At 45.2% G+C, this 22,435-nt stretch overlaps 2 protein-coding genes across 2 annotated transcripts in view; both read left to right on the top strand.

Moving 5' to 3' along the window:
- Positions 1-22,435, top strand: part of LOC132571866 (zinc finger protein 420-like) — a 452,634-nt gene that overhangs the window by 29,102 nt on the left and 401,097 nt on the right. The gene's annotated exons all lie outside the window — the stretch shown is intronic.
- LOC132571281 (zinc finger protein ZFP2-like) lies at positions 1,586-20,493 on the top strand. The gene is made up of 3 exons (XM_060238047.1): positions 1,586-1,680; positions 6,352-6,481; positions 18,932-20,493. Exons 1-3 carry the CDS (start codon positions 1,600-1,602, stop codon positions 20,491-20,493), a joined length of 1,773 nt encoding a protein of 590 aa, XP_060094030.1. The 5' UTR covers positions 1,586-1,599.

The following is a 22,435-nucleotide window of genomic DNA, read 5'->3' on the forward strand; positions in this document are numbered from 1 at the left end:
AGTGTAACTTGCCTTCACCCTCTTGACCACTCCAAAAGCAAACGGATAAAACAGTCCTTTTGATAGGGAAAGCTTGCATGTTCTATCTCACAAGGGTACTTACTCTTTAATAATCCAATTTCAGCTCCTTTCTCAAGGAGGCTTTTAATTCAAAACCGTTCAGTCAAGTTCAGTTCTTTGAGTCAGGACAGCCTCAACCTTTTCTTTCTACCATTTATAACTCCCCAGGATTTTTTCCAGCAGCTCTCGCTTCTCTCCAGCCCCTCTTCAGGTGAGAGTCAGTTTGGTGCAATGGTTAAGTGTGTGGGCTCTAATCTGGGAGAACCGGGTTTGAGTCCCCACTCCTCCACATGCAACAGCTGGAATGGCCTTGGGTCAGTCGTAGCTCTCAGATATGTTCTCTCACGAGCAGTTCTGGGAGAGCGTTCCCTCTCTGCCTCACAGGGTGTCTGTTGTGGGGAGGGGAAGGGAAGGGAAAAGAGATTGTTAGCTGCTCTAAGGCTCAGAGAGTGGGGTATAAATGCAGTCTCTTCTTCAGTGGCAAGGCCTTCATCTGCCCTCAAGGTCTCATCAGTTAGGTGAAGGGAAGAGAAATGGGGAGTCTTTCCTGCCCTCTCTTGGAAAAAACTTCCACTCTCTCAATTCTTGGGAAAGTGCTGTTCCCATTTGGAGGACAATGTTCCATAAGAAACACTGAAGATTGGGTTGAGAAGGTTTTCTTCCCCATCACCTTCTGTCTCTTTTTCAGGATTTCTCCACTCCACCTGGTCTCTTACGCAGTGGAACTGTCGTGGGAAACTGCCCGAGACCCACGCTGGAAGTTTGCAACCCTACCACCCAGCCACTGCAGAGCGAAGAAACCTCTTTCCAAATAAAATAGGAGTCAAGTTGCACCTTTAAGACCTACTTAGTTTTATTCAGAACATAAGCTTTCATGTGCTCTCTAAGCACACTGCATCAGACGAGGAATCCGGCACAGTGAGCAAAGCGACACATAGCTGGTAGTCAGTGGCTCAGAATCCAAACTGGTACAAATTTAAGATCCAATCACAGTATAGTAAAATTATCTGGTAGGGAGTGGTTTAGAATGCAAATTTAGGATTCAATGACAGAATAGTAAAATTAAGCAATTCTGTCATTGAATCATTAATTTTACTATTCTGTCATTGAATCCTAAATTTGCATTCTAAACCACTCCCTATCAGATAATTTTACTATACTGTGATTGGATCTTAAATTTGTACCAGTTTGCATTCTGAGCCACACTGACTACCAGCTATGTGTGGCTTTGCTCACTGTACAGGATTCCTCGTCTGATGAAGTGTGCTTAGAGAGCACAGGAACGCTTACGTTCTAAATAAAACTAAGTTGGTCTTAAAGGTGCCACTTGACTCCTATTTTGTTCTACTGCTTCCGACCAACACGGCTGCCTACTTGGATCTCTTTCCAAATACTTCTGTTCTTCCATGTTGGTCTGGGTTGTTGTAGGGAACTACATTTCCCAGTAGGCGTTTCGAGCACGAGAAAGGTCAGCCCTGCCTTTTGCAACCATTAAGGGGGCGGTTTTTCAATTGAACAAGAAAAAGAAATTGGGGGAGCATGGAGGTCAGGCGCGCCTCTCCGCTTTCTCCTTTCCCCCGATTGCGGGGAGGACCGGGCTTTTGCACACTTGCAGGAAAGGTGAGTGGAGGGTTTCCCAAAGCAGGACTTGGACAAGAATAAGGGAGGGGAGAGAAAAGACCTTTGCACGGGACTGGAAGAGGACAGAGCAGCAGGAGAGAGAGGCTTCCCCGGGCAAGATTTCTACGGGGGTGGGAGGGGCTTTTCCCGCTCACTGGATTGTGTTCCCTCCAAGGAGCGTGGGCTTACTGTGCAGTTATTACAACTAATACGGACACCGGCAGGGTCCATTGTCTGTTCTTACTGGGAAGCCCTTAGTTAGCTGCACCGGCTATCTTATTCTTTGCACGCGCGATAGGCTAATCCCGTAGGGTTGCCAGTCTCCAGTTGGGGGCAGGGGATCCCCCGGTTTGAAGGCCCTCCCCTCTTCAGGGTCATGAGAAAGCGGGGGGGAGGAGGGAAATGTCAGCTGGGCACTCATTATTCCTTATGAAGACCGATTCTCATAGGGTATAAAGGAGAATTGATCTATAGGTATCTGAGGCTCTGGGAGGAGGGCTGTTTTTTGAGATAGAGGCACCAAATTTTCAACCTAGCATCCAGTGCCTCTCCTCAAAACACCCTCCAAATTTCAAAACGATGGGACCAGGGGGTTTAATTCTATGAGCCCCAAAAGATGCCCCTATCCTTCATTATTTCCAATGGAGGGAAGGTATTTAAAAGGAGTGTGGTCCCTTTAAATGTGATGGCCTCCACCCCCAAAGTTCCCCAGATATTTCTTGAGTCAAACCTGGCAACCTTATAACCCCCATTGAGGCATTTGTCCACATTCTGCTCTGGGATGGTATTCTCACTAAATACTGTCGCTTTATCTGGTGTGCAATCCCACTCAGCATCATCTCAAAAAGTTCTCTGAATGGGAAATCGGCCTGAAGGTTTCTTTTCTGAAGGAGGGAATCCACTCCATCCTCCCTTTCTGTGCTGCCTCCACCTTCCTGGCTTCTCGGGGTAAACCATCCCTTCTATTGCGAAATGCTAGATCAGGGGTGTCAAACAAGCAGTTTGGGAGCCAAATCAGGCCCCCGGAGGGCTCCTATTAGACTCCCAAGCAACTGGCTGTCATCTGCTTCCTTCTCCCTCTCTCTTTCTTCCTTATGAATAACGTGCATCTGAAAAACAGCAACGTGGATAATGGAGCAGGGATAATGGAATAAACCTCTGCGAAAACCAGCCTCTAAATTTATACAAAATGTTTACTAAGACTGTTGTTAATAAAACATTCATACAGAACTAAACATTAAAGGAACATCACCCAGTCACCCATAGTCACTAAACAACAAATAAATGTCCAATTTTCATAACAGAAGAGTGCAGGTGGCCATTCCAATGGTGTAATCTTTCACGGAGACCGGAGTTCCAAACTGCTTTATCTTGTACAGCAAGGCACAAATATAATTCACTATGCAGTTGTACTTAATCCCACGTTTCGCTTTTGCTTCTACGGGCTTTCAAAAATTACTTCATATTCCAACTGCTGTCGCTTGTAACAGTTTCCAATGGTATGGTCAATTTCCTGAAATTCCCGGAAATTGACCATACCATTGGAAAATGTTACAAGCAACAACAGTTGGAATATGAAGTAATTTTTGAAAGCTCGTCAAAGCAAAAGCGAAACGTGGGATTAAGTACAACCGTGTAGCGAATTATATATGTGCCTTGCTGTACAAGATAGAGTTGTTTGGAGCTCCAATCTCCGTGAAAGACTACACCATTGGAATGGCCACCTGCACTCTTCTGTTATGAAAATTGGACATTTATTTGTTGTTTAGTGACTATGGGCGACTGGGTGATGTTCCTTTAATGTTTAGTTCTGTATGAATCTGTTGGTGACTATTTGAGAAATTTTTATTAACAACAGTCTTAGTAAACATTTTGTATAAATTTAGAGGCTGGTTTTCGCAGAGGTTTATACCTTTAACCCTGCTCCTTCTGAAGAACAGCTTGCTTTGCCAGGGGAGAGGAATAGCTTGCTTTGCCAGGGGAGAGGAATAGCTTGCTTTGCCAGGCTCTCTCTCTCACTCGCACAGTACAGCTACTGAGCCAATCCTCTCTTCCTTCTATTGGCTGAGGCTTCCCCCCCACCCCGCAACCAGTCCTTGGGGAAGGAAGGAAAGAGCCAGAGCTTCCTTTGCCCAATTGCCTGGATCCCATGGGAGAAATACAAAGACAGCACCTTGAAGACCAATGAATGCTAGTGTTTTAAGCAGGTTTTAAGTTTTTAAAAAAATATATTCATGTTTGTGTTCTTTATAAAAATGTATATCTCTGCTATCTAATCTTAAATAGGTACATGGCCTGGCCCAGCACGGCTCGGCCCCTCAAGGTCTCATTTATGTCAGATCCTCATAACAAATGAGTTCAACACCCCTGTGCTAGATGGATGTTTTGTGCCCTGCATCTCTCGCCTGCTGAAGCTTAAAGATTGCCCAGAATGAGCAGGATTGGAGTTTGTTAGGAAAAATACAGAAATAGATATATGATGAGCTTAATGAGGCCGGCTTATTTTTATAGAGCTGGATGTAAACCTTAGAGCAGGGGTGTCAAACTCATGAGGGCTGGACCTGACATAAATGAGACCTTGTTGGGTTAGGCCATGAGTGTACCTATTTAAGGAACGCACAGAAACGCAGTTCTGGCTGGCTTGGTGTCATGGTGTGTGGCTTAATATGCAAATGAGTTCCTGTTAGGCTTTTTCTACCAAAAAAGCCTGTGTGAAACCATGGCGATGTCAGGGAGTATGGCCTAATATGCAAATTTGTTCCTGCTGGGCTTTTTCTACAAAAAAAGCCCTGTATATATATCACTTAAAACATTAGGATTTGTTGGTCTTAAAGGTGCTTTCTTTGTATTTCTCTCATGAGATCCAGAGAACTGGGCAAAGAAAGCTGAGGCTCTTTCCTTCCCTCCCCAGGATATTGGAGGGGGGGGGAGCCTCAGCCAATAGAAGGAAAAGGGAATTGGCTCAATAGCTCTGCTGTGTGATTGGAAAAGCCTGGAAAAACAAACTCTGCCCTCCTCCCCAAGGGAGGGGCATCAGCCAATGGAGAAAATGGAGGTTTTACTCTGTAGCTTCTGTGTGATTGAGGAAGCCTTGCAAAGCAAGCCGTTACGCAGAAGGAAGCAAGAGAGAGGGAGAAGGAAGCAGATAACATCCAGTTGCTTGGGGTGTGATAGGAGCCCTCCAAGGGTTCTGATTCGGCCTCCGGGCCACATGTTTGACACCCGTGCCTTAGAGGAACATGACGTGCCTCTGCAAAAAATTAAAAGTTTAAAGCAGAAACCTCTGGAATCAGAATGTTAATATATTTGTAGGGTTAGTGTGCAGGATGGTATAGTAGACATTGGCATACAGTTGATTGGCAAGACTGAAGGCATTTTAAAATTCTTTGAGCAGCTCGGGCCAGGTAAACCCTTTGGCAAGCTGCATTCAGTTAACGTGAAAACCTGGATGTGGAGAAGTATGTGCTGGGACCAAATGTTCCAGATGGTAGCTGATTAAGCAAAAGTGGTTGTCTTCAGAAATAGAGAAGTTGCTTTGCAAAGCTCCGGAGGCATATGGGCATCCTAGTAAAGGCAAAGGTAATCCCTTGTGCAAGCGCCAGTCGTTTCCGACTCTGGGGTGACATCACATCACGACATTTTCATGGCAGATTTTTCTACGGGGTGGTTTGCCATTGCCTTCCCCAGTCATCTACACTTTCCCCCCAGCAAGCTGGGTACTCATTTTCCTGACCTTGGAAGGATGGAAGGCTGAATCAACCTTGAGCCAGCTACCTGAACCCAGCTTCCACTGGGATCGAACTCAGGTCATGAGCAGAGAGTTCAGGCTGCTGTACTTCAGCATTACCACTCTGTGCTGTTGGGCTGCTTCCTAAATAAGGGCAAAAGAAATGTATGCTTGGCAACTGCATCTATATCGATATAAAGGAAGCTTCAGCTCTAGTCTGTAGACAAGGGCACATGTCTAAAAGTTGTTTACATAAATATTTTGAAAGCTGTTGCCTTTGTGCTTGGGTGGAGTCCCTGAGTTTTGCTGCCAGGCTCTCTCTTCTTGCAATACAGTTGTGTTTAGAAGAAGAAGACAACTGCAGATTCATACCCCCCCTTCTCTTTGAATCAGAGACTCAAAGCGGCTCACAATCTCCTTTATCTTCTACCCGCACAACAGACACCCTGTGAAATGGGTGGGGCTGAGAGGGCTCTCACAGCAGCTGCCCTTTCAAGGACAACCTCTGCCAGAGCTATGGCTGACCCAAGGCCATGCCAGCAGGTGCAAGTGGAGGAGTGGGGAATCAAGCCCGGTTCTCCCAGATAAGAGTCCGCACACTTAAGCACAACCCAAAACTGACTCACTTCTTTAATTTACTTCCGGAATCTTGCTGGTAATGTACATCATTGGCTCACCAGGTGCTGAGGGCTCATGAGGGTTTTTTTTGTTTTATCATTTACTTGGACTTGACCAAGAGAAGTTGAGTTTGGGGCAATTTTCTGAATGTATATTTTTTGGAGACTTGTGTATTCTATCAGATGCTCAAAATTTTTAATTCATTTTTTCTTGCCATGGGTTTGATGTATTGCATCCTTTTAATCAATTGAGAGGGCAATGGCTTCCTTCTTTAAAGCTCAAGCACAGGAATAGGTGATCAACTGGATCATATTTTACCCTTTCAGAGATCCCCAATGTGCTTTGAGGAGGTAGCTGTGTCCTTCACGGAGGAGGAATGGGCTCTGCTGGATCCAAGCCAAAGAAAACTCTTCTGGGAAGTGATGGAGGAAAATTACGAGATGGTGACCTCTCTCTGTAAGGCTCTTTTCTCTTTTATTATGAACAAAAAAGGGAAGGGAGGGGGTGACATCTCCCTTTGACCCTCTTGAATTAAGGAACACAATTCCACCCTCTTTTCTTTTCAGTCTTGTGGTGTAATGCTTCCCCTCAGTTCCCAGGTTTCTTAGGATAGCCAGTGGAAAGACTTTGGATTGCTGCTGTGAGGTAAATTTTGTCTTGAGTATGAAGAGGACAAAAGTCACTGAAGCAGGGGGTTCGTTAAAACAAGAACAAATATTTATTGTTAATATACTAAGGAGGCTGCCCCCTCAAAGCAACAAATGAGCAAAGAAAGCTATGTTCCCAAATAGTAAGTCTTTAAACTTTCCTTTTGGTGTTGCCATTGCAGGGGACTACATTTTCCAGAGGGATTTGGAACCACCAGAGAGGTCAACTCTGAGTTTTCTAGGTGTTGAGAGAATGTTTTTACCTCGAGGTGGAGAAGAAACTGTATGGAACATGAAGTTCCACAGGGCCTCTGTTCTTTCTTGTTTCTCCTGGCTGGAGGGAGAATTTGACTTTTGCACATCTGCAGGAAAGGTGAGTTTGGGATTTCATCATCGGCTCCTGGGGAAGAATAGGGGAGGGAGAGATCTCTGCAGAGGGGGTAGGGGGTGGAGTACTTGTGTTTTCACCCACATGAATGTGTTCTAAAACCATCCTGGGCTTCTTTTTATTCTTGCCAGCGAGACAAACCCCTGTTGCATTCTTCAATTAGTTAACTGGCCAATAGAACATAAGAGAAGCCATGCTGGATCAGGCCAATGGCCCATCCAGTCCAACACTCTGTGTCACATAGTGGCCAAAAAACCCAAGTGCCATCAGAAGGTCCACCAGTGGGGCTAGGACACTAGACACCCTCCCACTGTGCCCCCCCCAAGCACCAAGAATACAGAGCATCACTTGCCCCAGACAGAGAGTTCCAGCAATATGCTGTGGCTAATAGCCACTGATTGACCTCTGCTCCATATGCTTATCCAATCCCCTCTTGAAGCTGTCTATACTTGTAGCCACCACCGCCTCCTGTGGCAGTGAATTCCATGTGTTAAACACCCTTTGGGTGAAGAAGTACTCCCTTTTATCCGTTCTAAATAGGATTCTACTTGCTTTCTTGAATACTTGGGGACAAGAATAGATGATCAACTCACCCATATTTTCCTCTTTCAGAGATCTCTCATGTCCTTCGAGGAGGTAGCCGTGTTCTTCACAATGGAGGAATGGGCTCTCCTGGGTGCAGGCCAAAAAAAAATCTACTGGGATGTCATGGAGGAAAATTACAAAACCATGGCCTCTCTAGGTAAGGATCTTTTCCCTTCCTTAATGATCATGGAAGAGAAGGTGGCATTTTCTTTTGACCCTCTTTGATTTCAGGGCATACTTTCATTTGCCACACAGGAAAGAAGGGATTTCCTTCTGAGAGCCAGTTTGGTGTAGTGGTTAAGTGGGGTGGACTTTTATCTGGGAGAACCGGGTTTGATTCCCCACTCCACTTGCAGCTGCTGGACTGGCCTTGGGTTAGCCGTAGCTCTGGCAGAGGTTGTCCTTGAAAGGGCGGTTGCTGTGAGAGCCCTCTCAGCCCCACCCAACTCACAGGGTGTCTGTTGTGGGGGAGGAAGATAAAGGAGATTGTGAACTGCACTGAGATTCGGAGTGGAGGGCAGGATATAAATCCAATATCTTCTTCCCACACTTGGGAACCTCAAACCCCTAAGAAAGAAAGCATGAAGTATTTTCATGCTGTAAAGAGAAGTCTGGTGATGCAGAGGGCTGTGATTGGGAGAGAAGGACGATATCTCGTTAGGTTCCTCCTAGGAAATCCCTCTGGCTCATCAAACACACACAAGCCTTTTCTGGCATACAGGGCTTTTTTTGTAGCAGGAACTCCTTTGCATATTAGGCCACACACTCCTGATGTAGCCAATCCTCCTGGAGCTTACAGTAGGCCCTGTAAGAAGAGCCCTGTAAGCTCTTGGAGGATTGGCTACATAAGAGGGGTGTGGCTTAATATGCAAAAGAGTTTCTGCTACAAAAAAAGCCCTGCTGGCATATATCAGATTATAAATAAGGCAAAAAAGAGATGCAGAAATAACAAGATAAACCAATCCTATACAGCTAGACATTGGACTAGGTGTGATAGCTGGGGAACTGCTCTTTGTTTGGTTGACTGCTCTTTGTTTGGTTGACTGCCTTAAGGGTGAAAGAGATTGAGAGTGATTGCTGCTGATTGAGAGTGATTGCTGAGGAGTGCCTCTGCTCCACCTCTTTGCTGCGCCTTGCCAAAGCTAAAGGGCTCTTGGCCTGTGGCTGTTCGCCTCGGGGTTCCCTAAGGAGCAGGAACCCAGATCCCTGCCTTCCTTGTTCTCCAAATAAGGTAAGTTCCCAATAAGGTAAGTTGAGGTAAGGTAAGTTGACCCGCCAGAAGGGGAGCCACTTAAACAGCATTTAAAGAGGACGGTATATTTTAATATATATACAATATATATAATATTTTAATATATATACAATGAAGATAGAATGCCAGCAGGGGGTTGGGGGCTTTCCAGTGTTTTGCACTGAGTGTCACATGTATGACTATCTGCCCAAAGGACAGAAGTCTTGGGTGTGTGCTCGATGCAAGGAGCTCCTGGTCCTCAGGGAACGAGTTCGTACCCTTGAGGCCGAGGTGACTGCCCTGGAGAAGCAGAGACGGTCAGTTAGGCACTTGGGGAAGACTCTTGGGGGCGTATTAGATGAGCCCCGCTCTGAACGTAGCAGCCCCGTTTCTGCCAGAGAGCGTGAGGGTCGAGAGGGAACAGGGCACCGTGCTGAGGATAAGGGGAATGCACCCTCAGAAGGGACCTCTTCTTCGGTTGGTGAGCGGGAATCCTTTCGCGCCAAGGAACCATCCCTGAGCAGGGGGAGAGGGGGGGTATTGGTAGTTGGTGATTCGATCATTAGGCAAGTAGACAGCCAGGTGGCGAAACCGCGTACTGACCGTATGGTGACTTGCCTGCCTGGTGCGAAGGTAGCGGACATTACGCGTGTAGTAGATAGACTGATAGACAGTGCTGGGGAGGAGCCTGTGGTCGTGGTGCATGTTGGCACCAACGATGTGGGGAAATGCAGTCGTGAGGTCCTGGAGGAAAAATTTAGGCTGCTAGGCAGGAGACTTAAGGCCAGGACCTCCAAGGTAGCCTTCTCGGAAGTGCTACCTGTTCCACGTGCAGGGCAGGAGAGACAGGCACAAATTAGAAGTCTCAATGTATGGATGAGACGATGGTGTAAGGAGGAAGGGTTTAAGTTTGTTAGGCACTGGGATGCTTTCTGGAACAAGCGGGAGCTGTACAAAAGAGACGGTCTCCACTTGTCCCCGGATGGAACCAGGCTGCTGGCGCTTAAAATCAAAAAGGTGGCAGAGCAGTTTTTAAACTAAATCTTGGGGGAAAGCCGACAGGAGATGAAATGTCTCTGGTTCAGGAGGACTCGTCTCAAAGAGATGAAGGGTTAGCTACTATTTTTCTACCGGGTAACGGACCGGAGTTGTCCACTGTGAAGGTGACAAACAATATGGACTGTCTGCCAGAGTCTCGAGGCGGCATGAGGAAGGTGGCGGGCCTAGCTCGCCTGGGAAATTATAGATGTTTGTATGCAAATGCTAGAAGTGTTCAAAGTAAAATTGGTGAATTGGAATGTTTAGTGTTGGGAGAAAACATAGACATTGTGGGAATTTCAGAAACTTGGTGGAATGAGGAGAATCAGTGGGACACGGTGATTCCTGGATGTAAGCTATATCGGAAGGATAGGGAGGGAAGGGTTGGAGGTGGGGTGGCTCTGTATGTCAGAGAGGATATACGGTCCAGTAAGACTGAGATCAGAGAATTAGATTCACTTTTAGAAATGCTTTGGGTTGAAATAGAGGGCCCAAAAGGAAATTTAACTATGGGAGTTTGTTATCGTCCACCAAATCAAAAGAGAGAGGACGATTATAATATGATGGAAGGCTTAAAGATAGCGGCTAAACGTAAAAACTGTGTCGTAATAGGTGATTTTAACTACCCGCAGATTGATTGGGTCAATATGTGTTCTGGTTGAGAGAAAGAGATTGAGTTTCTTGATGCTCTCAATGATTGTGCTATGGAGCAGATGGTCTCAGAACCTACCAGGGGTGGGGCGATCCTGGATTTGGTCCTAAGTAATGCCCAAGACTTGGTGAGAGATGTAAAAGTGATTGCGCCGCTTGGGAGCAGTGACCATAATGTTATTGATTTCACCGTTTGTATAACTAGGGAGTTGTCCAAAAAGACCACCACAACCACGTTTAACTTTAAAAGGGGTAAATACACTGAGATGAGGAGGCATGTGAGGAAGAAACTGAAAGGAAAGGTACATACGGTCAAAACCCTTGGGGAAGCTTGGACGCTATTTAAAACTATAATCCTAGAAGCTCAGATAAAATACATACCACAAGTTAGGAAAGGCACAAACAGGCATAAGAAAAGGCCTGCGTGGTTAACAAACAAAGTAATGGAAGCTGTAAAAGGTAAGAAGGACTCCTTTAAGCGGTGGAAAACCAGTCCAAGTGAGATTAGTAAAAGGGAACACAGGCTGTGGCAAATCAAATGCAAGACTGTGATCAGGCAGGCAAAAAGGGACTATGAGGAGCATATTGCAAAAAACATAAAGACCAACAATAAAACTTTCTTCAAATATATTAGAAGTAGGAAACCAGCCAGGGAGGCAGTGGGGCCCTTGGATGACTATGGGGTAAAAGGATTACTGAAGGAGGATAGGGAAATGGCTGAGAAGCTAAATGAATTTTTTGCCTCTGTCTTCACTGTAGAAGACGAGAACTTTTTGCCCGCCCCAGAACCACTAATTTTGGAAGGGGTGTTGAAAGACCTGAGTCAGATTGAGGTGACAAATGAGGAGGTCCTACAACTGATAGACAAATTAAAAACTAATAAGTCACCGGGTCCGGATGGCATACATCCGAGAGTTCTGAAGGAACTCAAAGTTGAACTTGTGGATCTTCTAACAAAAATCTGTAATCTTTCATTGAAATCTGCCTCCGTTCCTGAGGACTGGAAGGTAGCAAATGTCACCCCCATCTTTAAAAAAGGTTCCAGAGGAGATCCGGGAAATTACAGGCCAGTCAGTCTGACTTCAATACCGGGAAAGTTGGTAGAAACCATTATCAAGGACAGAATGAGTAGGCACATTGATGAACACGGGTTATTGAGGAAGACTCAGCATGGGTTCTGCAAGGGAAGATCTTGCCTCACTAACCTGTTGCATTTCTTTGAGGGGGTGAACAAACATGTGGACAAAGGAGATAGATGTTGTTTACCTTGACTTCCAGAAAGCTTTTGATAAAGTTCCTCATCAAAGGCTCCTTAGAAAGCTTGAGAATCATGGAGTAAAAGGACAGGTCCTCTTGTGGATCAAAAACTGGCTGAGTAATAGGAAGCAGAGAGTGAGTATAAATGGGCAGTCTTCGCAGTGGAGGACGGTAAGCAGTGGGGTGCCACAGGGCTCGGTACTGGGTCCCATGCTCTTTAACTTGTTCATAAATGATTTAGAGTTGGGAGTGAGCAGTGAAGTGGCCAAGTTTGCGGATGACACTAAATTGTTTAGGGTGGTGAGAACCAGAGAGGATTGTGAGGAACTCCAAAGGGATCTGTTGAGGCTGGGTGAGTGGGCGTCAACGTGGCAGATGCGGTTCAATGTGGCCAAGTGCAAAGTAATGCACATTGGGGCTAAGAATCCCAGCTACAAATACAAGTTGATGGGGTGTGAACTGGCAGAGACTGATCAAGAGAGAGATCTTGGGGTCATGATAGATAACTCACTGAAAGTGTCAAGACAGTGTGCGTTTGCAATAAAAAAGGCCAATGCCATGCTGGGAATTATTAGGAAGGGAATTGAAAACAAATCAGCCAGTATCATAATGCCCCTGTATAAATCGATGGTGCGGTCTCATTTGGAGTACTGTGTGCAGTTCTGGACGCCGCACCTCAAAAAGGATATTATAGCTTTAGAGAAGGTGCAGAGAAGGGCAACTAGAATGATTAAAGGGCTGGAGCACTTTCCCTATGAAGAAAGGTTGAAACGCTTGGGACTCTTTAGCTTGGAGAAACGTCGACTGCGGGGTGACATGATAGAGGTTTACAAGATAATGCATGGAATGGAGAAAGTAGAGAAAGAAGTACTTTTCTCCCTTTCTCACAATACAAGAACTCGTGGGCATTCGATGAAATTGCTGAGCAGACAGGTTAAAACGGATAAAAGGAAGTACTTCTTCACCCAAAGGGTGATTAACATGTGGAATTCACTGCCACAGGAGGTGGTGGCGGCCACAAGTATAGCCACCTTCAAGAGGGGTTTAGATAAAAATATGGAGCAGAGGTCCATCAGTGGCTATTAGCCACAGTGTATGTGTGTATATAACATTTTTTGCCACTGTGTGACACAGAGTGTTGGACTTGATGGGCCGTTGGCCTGATCCAACATGGCTTCTCTTATGTTCTTATGGACTATCGATCCTTAAGACTCAAGAATAGAGCAACCTTTTCCATTATTTCAGATGACAAATCACTCAGAAGACGGCATCTCTTTGCAGCATCTGAGCATCTTGTCATATTGAGCAAAATCAGGTCTAGAAACCTAAGGCGAATAGTATCGTATTGGGAACAGGAAGGAAAAATATGGGACAACGAATCAACTTGTTTTAAGTTGCATGTTCAAAGTCTTAAAGAGAGTGGGATTTTTTAAATATCTACCATAGGTAACTACAAGCTTAGACAGCTTCAAGAGCAGAATGGATAAGCATCTGGAGCAGAGGTCCATCAGTGGCTCTTCACCACAGCTTATTGTTGGAACTCTCTGTCTGGGGCAGTGATGCTCTGTGTTCTTGTGCTGGAGCGGGGGGGCGCACAGTGGGAGGACTTCTAGCTCCACTGGTGGACCTTCTGATGGCACCTGGGTTTTTTGGCCACTGTGTGACACAAGGGTGTTGGACTGGATGGGCCTCTCATGTTCTTATAATCACCTTTAGTGCAGATCAGAGAGTAGATTTTGCAGTCCATCAGCTGTTATTCTTATTGGGCAAGTGATGCCCTGTATTCTTGATGCTTGGGGGGCGGCAACAGTGGGAGGGTTTCTAGTGTCCTGGCCCCACTGGTGTACCTCCTGATGGCACCTGGATTCTTTTGGCCACTGTGTGCCACAAGAATGTCGGACTGGATGGGCCATTGGCCTGATCCAACATGGCTTCTCTTATGTTCTTATGTTAATGGCTGATGGGATAGTGTTACATCTGGCAAGAGTAAATGCTCTACGCAATTGTGGAACATGGAGAGTTGATAGATGAGAAGGCAGATGACCGATAGGTGGGGAAATTCTGAAATTCAAAGGGGACTGTGGCTTAGCAAATGCAGTCTGGGAGTCGCATGGTTCAGCATGTTTCAGTGGCTTCAATGCTTGGCACAGCTTCTGGAGGGCACCTCGTTTCCCACTGTATCCCGTACCCCATTTTCCCTGGCAACCCCCATTCCTTCACATTTCTGTGTCTCTTTCCCTCATTCCCACCCACCAGTCTCCTTTATTTGCCCGCCCCCCATTTTCACCTTTCCCTCCTTCCCTTCCTCAACATCATCTACCTGGGGAAAATCTGGCCCAGTTATGCTGTGCCAGCCCAGCCCCTAGGGTGGGTCTTGTTTTGTGGTGCTAGCTGGGCTGAGCACAGTCTCACTGCGAGGAAACCTTGGAGCTGTGGACCCCAACCTTTTTGGCACCAGGGACCAGTTTTGTGGAAGATAATTTTTCCACGGACTGTGGGGGCAGGGGAAAGCTATGGTTTTGGGACAATACAACTGTGCACTTTATTTTGGTGTGGTAGTTAAGTGTGCAGACTCTAATCTGGGGAAACCAGGTTTGATTCCCCACTTCTCCACTTGTAGCTGCTGGAATGGCCTTGGGTCAGCCATAGCTCTGGTAGGAGTTGTCCTTGAAAGAGCAGCTGCTGTGAGAGCCCTCTCAGCCCCACCCATCTCACAGGGTGTCTGTTGTGGGGAAGGAAGATAAAAGAGATTGTAAGCCGCTCTGAGATTCTGTCTTTGAAAGGGCAACTTCTGGGGGAGGCCTCTCAGCCCCACCCACCTCACAGAGTGTTTGTTGTGGGGGAGGAAGGTAAAGGAGATTTTGAGCCACTCTGAAATTCGGAGTGGAGGGCAGGATATAAATCCAATGTCACTGTCATCTTCTTATTATTACTACATTGTAATGAAATAATTATACAACTCACGGCCCAGTTGCTAACAGGCCATGAACTGGTACCGGTCCACAGCCCAGGGGTTGGAGACCCCTGCCTTAGAGGACCTGGAGAGTCCCTTATTTTCCCCTGTATCCCCCTCCCTGCACTTTTTGTCCTTATTTACCAGCCCCCTTACGCTCCAGTTAACATGTTTCTTTCTCGACTACCATACTAGTTAACCAACCAATCTTTTAACTGCTCCCCCCTCCGTTCAGTTTTATCAGTGATTGATTTGCTCTCTTCCCAGTAATGGTTCAAAGCAGCTTAAAGAACTCTCTGCTCCTCCATTTTATCCTCTCAACAACCCTGTGAGGGAGGTTAGCATGTATTTGGGTGCTTGGCCCAAGTCATCAAGTTTGCTTCCAGTTTGGTGTAGTGGTTAAGTGCGCAGTGTCAAGCATGCGGTTTCAATGATGAGTCGTTTATTGATAGACCGATACTTTCAGTGTAACAGATTCTTGAGAGTGATGCTACATTGATACAATACTTTTAAGGCATACTTCAAAAGGATTCCAAAAGGTGGGGGCGAGGGATGCACTCTCAGACATAAACTATCATAAATGTCTACATTCTCATGGCGTTATCAGGACTCCGTCCTTGCTTTCCCCAGATGTGTCACACTCCCTAACAGGAATGTATGGGAAGGTACTGATTACTCTTTCTCAAGTTAGTTTCGTTTCTCTCTACTTCTACTTTGCAAGCAATAAAGTAAAAAGGGGGAGGGGGAAAGAATAACAGAGTTAACAGACCTTGCTCCTTCATGATATTTCACAGGCCAGCTTTATGGAGGACCCTAAAATAATCAATTACCAATGGAATTTTACCATGCTTGACACACGGACTCTTATCTGGGAGAACTGGGGTTGATTCCTCACTCCTCCACTTGCCATAGTTCTCACAGGAGTTGTCGAAGAGGCAGTTGCTGAAAAAGCTCTCTCAGTGCCAACTACCTCACAGGGTGTTTGTTGCGGGAGTGGGAGGGGGAGGTAGAGGTGATTGTGACCACTCTGAGACACTGAGATTCAGAATATAGGGCAGGATATAAATCCAATATCAGCTTATTCTTCTTCTTCTTCAGAGCAGAGTGCAGATTGGAATCTGAGTGTCTGAAGTTATTTTCCGAAACTGTAACCACTAGACTGGGGGTATCAGACATGAGGTTCGGGGGCTGAATTAGGCCCCCGACCAACTGGCTCTTGTCTGCTTCCTTCTCCCTCTCTCTTGCTTCCTTCTGCATCTCAACTTGCTTTGCAAGGCTTGCTCAATCACACAGCAGAGCTACAGAGCAAAATCTCAATTTTCTCCATTGATTGAGGCTCCTCCTCCTCCTGGCCCCCTGGAGAGAGAAAGAGAAATAGCCAGAGCTTCCTTTGCCCAGTTCCCTGAATCCCATGGTAGAAATACAAAGAAAGTATCTTTAAGACGAACAAGTGCTAATGTTTTAAGCATGTTTTAAAGGTTTTAAAAAATATATCTTTAATCATGTTTGTCTGTCTTTTAAAAACTTTATACCTCTGTTATCTAATCTTAAATAGGTACACATATGGCCCAGCCCAACAAGGCCTGGCCCAGCCCAACAAGGTCACATTTATGTCAGATTCGGCCCACATAACAAATACGTTCGACACCCCTGCACTAGACCACTCTAGCTTTTGCAGTGGGTGGTGCTAAACAGTAGCAAGCAGTCAGTCCTGGATCAGAGTATCATAAGGTTGAAAGGGACCTCCTTGGTCCCTGCCCAACGCAGGAAATCCACAAATACCTCCTCCCCACACTCTCAGTGACCCCTCCTCCATGCCCAGAAGATGGCATAAGGCATGCAAGTGTTCATGCACTCAGTCATGCAAGTGTCTGGTTAAACAAAGGATTTTAGATGTGGAAAGGCAGCATGATAGAAGAGAGTGAAAAGCTATCTAATGAATGTGAGTACCTTGAATGGGGTCATACTGATGCCCTACTTTAACAGCCTAGAGCAGGGGTATCAAACATGCGGCCCAGGGGACGAATTAGGCCCCTGGAGGGCTTCTATCAGACCCCCACGCAACTGGCAGCTCTCTGCTTCCTTCTCATTCTCCCTCTTGCTTCGTTCTGCATCACAGCTTGCTTTGCCAAGGCTTACTCAATCACACAGGAGCTACAGAGCAAAGCCTCTGTTTTTCTCCACTGGCTGAGGTTCCTTCCTTGGAGAGGAAGGAGGGGAGGCAGAGCTTGCTTTGCCAGGTTCTCTTAATTGCACAGCAGAGCTACAGAGGCAAGCCTCTCTTCCTTCTATTGGCTGAGGCTCCTCTCCCTCTTGGTCTTGTGGGGAAGGAGGGAAAGAGCCAGGGTTTCCTTTGCCCAGTTCCCTGGATCCCATGGGAGAGATACAAAGGAAACACCTTTAAGACCAATGAGTGCTAATGTTTTAAGCTTGTTTTATTTTAAGTTTTTTTTAAAAAAATAATTGTGTTTGTGTCTTTTATAAAGTTTATTTCTCTGCTACCCAATCTTAAATAGGTACATACATGGCCTGATGGGGCCCAGCCCTTCAAGGTTTCATTTATGTCAGATCTAACGAATGAGTTCGGCACTCCTGGACTATAGAACCCTGACTTAAAGGAGAGCATTGCGGTATGATGTATTACCCTCTGCTGTTTTGGAGGGCAAATATAAGAGGATACCCTATGAAGATTGTTTATATCCATGTTGGGATGGGAGCACTGAGTTGTTAGTGCACATTTTCTTTGGCTGAAATATTTATAACCGCATTTGGGAAGTTATGGCTTTTGGCTAATTCAAGTGGTCATGCACTCAGTCATGCAACTGGTGTGACATCAAGTTGCCTGGCTCCGACTGATTCTGGGCCTGGTCCAGGGATGGTTTCCCTCAAAGACCAAAGCAACTCTCTAAAGGCCACTATCACCTGCCCCTGCCTCAGTCTGCCGGAAACCAAGGCTTGAAGGCTGACAATACTGTGTTGTGACCTTGCAATAGCCACTGTATTTCTTATGTTAAAGGCACTGCTTCCAGTATTTCTGGGTGTTATACTAATGTTTCCTCTAAGCCAATGGCTCCCAACCTCCAGAGAACAGATCTACCCACCCCTTTCCACTATATTGGTAGACCTGGCCTCCAGAGAACAGGTCTACCCATCCCTTTGCACTGTATTTGGTCTCGTGTTGTCACCATGCACTGAGCTTCAGAAAACATACTAGCACTTGGGGTGGGGGAGACTCTTGCAGTCTGCTTTTTTTTTTAAAAAGTGAAATATGGCCACCAGCATTACAGGTCAAGCATAACGGAAAAGGAACAATTGCTGTTAGAAGCCTGCCTAACCTAATAAACAGGAAGTTTCTAAAATGTTGTATACCTATTCAAAGTACTTATTTATTCAACTATCTATATTCCACTTTTCCCTGTGACACAAGGCAGCTTATTAAACATACTGAAAAGTATAATAGGGGTGTGCAAAAAAAAAATATATATTTTCCCCTGGTTCCATTGTAGCCTATGGGGCCATTTTAGTCAGTGAGTCCTATCGGCTATAATGGATCTGGGGTATTGGGACTCTGGAGGGGCTGCTTTTTAAATTCTATGGGCCCCAGAAGGAGGTACCCCTATCTTCCATTGTTTCCAATGCTTCCTTGTAGACAAAGGCAGAAATTTCTGTGCTGGCTGTTTAAATTTTGTGTACCAGCACTCCTGGCACAGTTTGGAGGGAACTATGTTTATAACTTCACAATGCCCTTTTTTCTAGAAACATGTCCCAGGTTTGTAGATAGAGTTATTTTGTCTGTTTCTCCCATTTCTGGATTTAAATTTTCCCGTGTTTTATTCCTTTCATATTACCAACAAATATCTCAATAAAAATCAGGATTTTGTTAAAACACATTTTTATTCTGTTTAGTGTGTTCCCTATATCAACACCTAATAACATATTAACCTCAGGACAAACTCAAGAGCACAAATGTCTGCAACAGAAGCAAGAAATTCCACCCTGTTCCTTTTGTCACCGTTTTTCTTTTTCCAAGGCATCCAGGTATGCGATTAATATTGCTGAAGGTTTTTCCAGAACCCAGGTTCTCATTATAGAAAGTACTACTCACTGGTATTTCTACTTTTTCATTTGAATTTGCTTCTTTCTTTCTCTCTTGCAGTTAGAGCTGTGAGGGAAATGGTGAGCGAGAAGGAATCAGGAAGGAGACTTGTGGAAAAAGACAACAATCTACAGGTGAAAGCAAAATCTGGGGATCAAGTGGTATCGACGGGACAGTTCAGAAGTAAAAGGGAAGCAAAAGAAAAGCAAAGGAAGGAATTGGTTGCTGATCAGGGCAGAGATAAACCTGAGCTCTCAGCCCAAGATGAACCAGAGAGGAAAAAGGAAAGGCCTATTAGTGCCATATATAAGAAAGAGTTTGGCAGCAAATCTGGTGTTAAAACATGTGAGAATGTTACAAATGGCTGGGAAATGTATGAGAAGAGCTTTCATTGGAGTAGTACACTAACCACCCATCAAAAGGTTCATAAAACTGAGAAGCTGTATAAATGCTTGGAATGTGGAAAATGCTTCTCTCAGAATGCCTACCTAACTAGCCATCAAAAGGTTCACACAGGGGAGAAGCCATATAAATGCTTGGAGTGTGAAATGTGCTTCTCTCGGAAATGGAGCCTATCTGTGCATCAAAAGAATCATACAGGAGAGAAGCCATATAAATGTTTGGAGTGTGGAAAGTGCTTCTCTATAAAAGGCAACCTAAATAAACATCAAAAGAGTCATGCAGAGGAGAAGTCTTATAAATGCTTGGAGTGTGGGAAGTGCTTCTCTCAGAGTGGAAACCTAAGTTCACATCGAAAGGTGCATACAGGAGAGAAGCCATATAAATGTTTGGAGTGTGGAAAGTGCTTCTCTCAGAGAGGAAACCTAACAGAACATCAAAAGATTCACACAGGGGAGAAGCCATATAAATGCTTGGAGTGTGGAAAGTGCTTCAGTTACAAAACCAGTCTAAAGGAACATCAGAAGATACATACAGAGGTAAAATTGCACAAATGCTTACAGTGTGGAAAGTCCTTCCGTTACAGTGCAAACCTAACTGCGCATCAAAAGATACACACAGGAGAGAAGCCACATAAATGCTTGGAGTGTGGAAAGTGTTTCTCTGCAAGTAACCACCTAAGTAGACATCAAAAGGTTCATACAGGAGAGAAGCCATATAAATGCTTGAAGTGCGGAAAGTGCTTTTCTAGTAAAGAGAGCCTAACTGAACATCAAAAGATTCACACAGGAGAGAAGCCATATAAATGTTTGGAGTGCGGAAAGTGCTTCTCTCGGAGTGGAAGCCTACGTTCACATCAAAAAGGGCATACAGGAGAGAAGCCACATAAATGTTTGGAGTGTGGAAAGTGCTTCTCTCAGAGTGGTCACTTAAGGAGACATCAAAAGGTTCACACAGGGGAGAAGCCATATAAATGCTTGCAGTGTGGAAAGTGCTTTTATGAGAATTACCGCCTAATGGCGCATCAAAACAAACATACAGGGGAGAAGCCATATAAATGTTTAACTTGTGGAAAGTGCTTCTCCCAAAAAACCAGCCTAGCTGCACACCAAAAGGTTCATACAGGTGAGATGTCATATAAATGTTTGGAGTGTGGAAAGTGCTTCCCCCATAAAAGCAGCCTAACTGGACACCAAATGGTTCATACAGGGGAGAAGCCATAGAAATGCTTGGTGTGTGGAAAGTGCTTCTCTCAGAATGCTAGCCTAACTGCACATAAAATAATCCACACAGGGGAGTTGCCGTATTCATGCTTAGAGTGTGGAAAGTGCTTCTCTCGGAACAGCAGCCTAACTGCACATCAAAAGATTCACACGGGAGAAACCATATAAATGCTTGGGGTGTGGAAAGTGCTTCCATTACAAAAACTACCTAAAGGACCATCAGAAGATTCATACAGGGTAAAATTGTATAAATGCTTGGAATGCAGAAAGTCCTGTCACAGAGCAAACCAGGGGTGGGGTGATCCTGGATTTGGTCCTAAGTAATGCCCAAGACTTGGTGAGAGATGTAAAAGTGATTGCGCCGCTTGGGAGCAGTGACCATAATGTTATTGATTTCACCGTTTGTATAAATAGGGAGTTGTCCGAAAAGACCGCCACAACCACGTTTAACTTTAAAAGGGGTAAATACACTGAGATGAGGAGGCATGTGAGGAGGAAACTGAAAGGAAAGGTACATACAGTCAAAACCCTTGGGGAAGCTTGGACGCTATTTAAAACTATAATCCTAGAAGCTCAGATAAAATACATACCACAAGTTAGGAAAGGCACAAACAGGCATAAGAAAAGGCCTGCGTGGTTAACAAACAAAGTAATGGAAGCTGTAAAAGGCAAGAAGGACTCCTTTAAGCGGTGGAAAACCACTCCAAGTGAGATTAGTAAAAGCGAACACAGGCTGTGGCAAATCAAATGCAAGACTGTGATCAGGCAGGCAAAAAGGGACTATGAGGAGCATATTGCAAAAAACATAAAGACCAACAATAAAAATTTCTTCAAATATATTAGAAGTAGGAAACCAGCCAGGGAGGCAGTGGGGCCCTTGGATGACCATGGGGTAAAAGGATTACTGAAGGAGGATAGGGAAATGGCTGAGAAGCTGAATGAATTTTTTGCCTCCGTCTTCATTGTGGAAGACGAGAACTTTTTGCCCGCCCCAGAACCACTAATTTTGGAAGGGGTGTTGAAAGACCTGAGTCAGATTGAGGTGACAAAAGAGGAGGTCCTACAACTGATAGACAAATTAAAAACTAATAAGTCACCGGGTCCGGATGGCATACATCCAAGAGTTCTGAAAGAACTCAAAGTTGAACTTGTGGATCTTCTAACAAAAATCTGTAATCTTTCATTGAAATCTGCCTCCGTTCCTGAGGACTGGAAGGTAGCAAATGTCATCCCCATCTTTAAAAAGGGTTCCAGAGGAGATCCGGGAAATTACAGGCCAGTCAGTCTGACTTCAATACCAGGAAAGTTGGTAGAAAGCATTATCAAGGACAGAATGAGTAGGCACATTGATGAACACGGGTCATTGAGGAAGACTCAGCATGGGTTCTGCAAGGGAAGATCTTGCCTCACTAACCTGTTACATTTCTTTGAGGGGGTGAACAAACATGTGGACAAAGGAGACCCGATAGGTGTTGTTTACCTTGACTTCCAGAAAGCTTTTGATAAAGTTCCTCATCAAAGGCTCCTTAGAAAACTTGAGAGTCATGGAGTAAAAGGACAGGTCCTATTGTGGATCAAAAACTGGCTTAGTAATAGGAAGCAGAGAGTTAGTATAAATGGGCAGTCTTCGCAGTGGAGGACGGTAAGCAGTGGGGTGCCGCAGGGCTCGGTACTGGGTCCCATGCTCTTTTAACTTGTTCATAAATGATTTAGAGTTGGGAGTGAGCAGTGAAGTGGCCAGGTTTGCGGATGACACTAAATTGTTCAGGGTGGTGAGAACCAGAGAGGATTGTGAGGAACTCCAAAGGGATCTGTTGAGGCTGGGTGAGTGGGCGTCAACGTGGCAGATGCGGTTCAATGTGGCCAAGTGCAAAGTAATGCACATTGGGGCCAAGAATCCCAGCTACAAATACAAGTTGATGGGGTGTGAACTGGCAGAGAC

Source organism: Heteronotia binoei, chromosome 5 (assembly GCF_032191835.1).
Source record: "Heteronotia binoei isolate CCM8104 ecotype False Entrance Well chromosome 5, APGP_CSIRO_Hbin_v1, whole genome shotgun sequence".
Taxonomy (NCBI): Eukaryota; Metazoa; Chordata; class Lepidosauria; order Squamata; family Gekkonidae; genus Heteronotia; species Heteronotia binoei.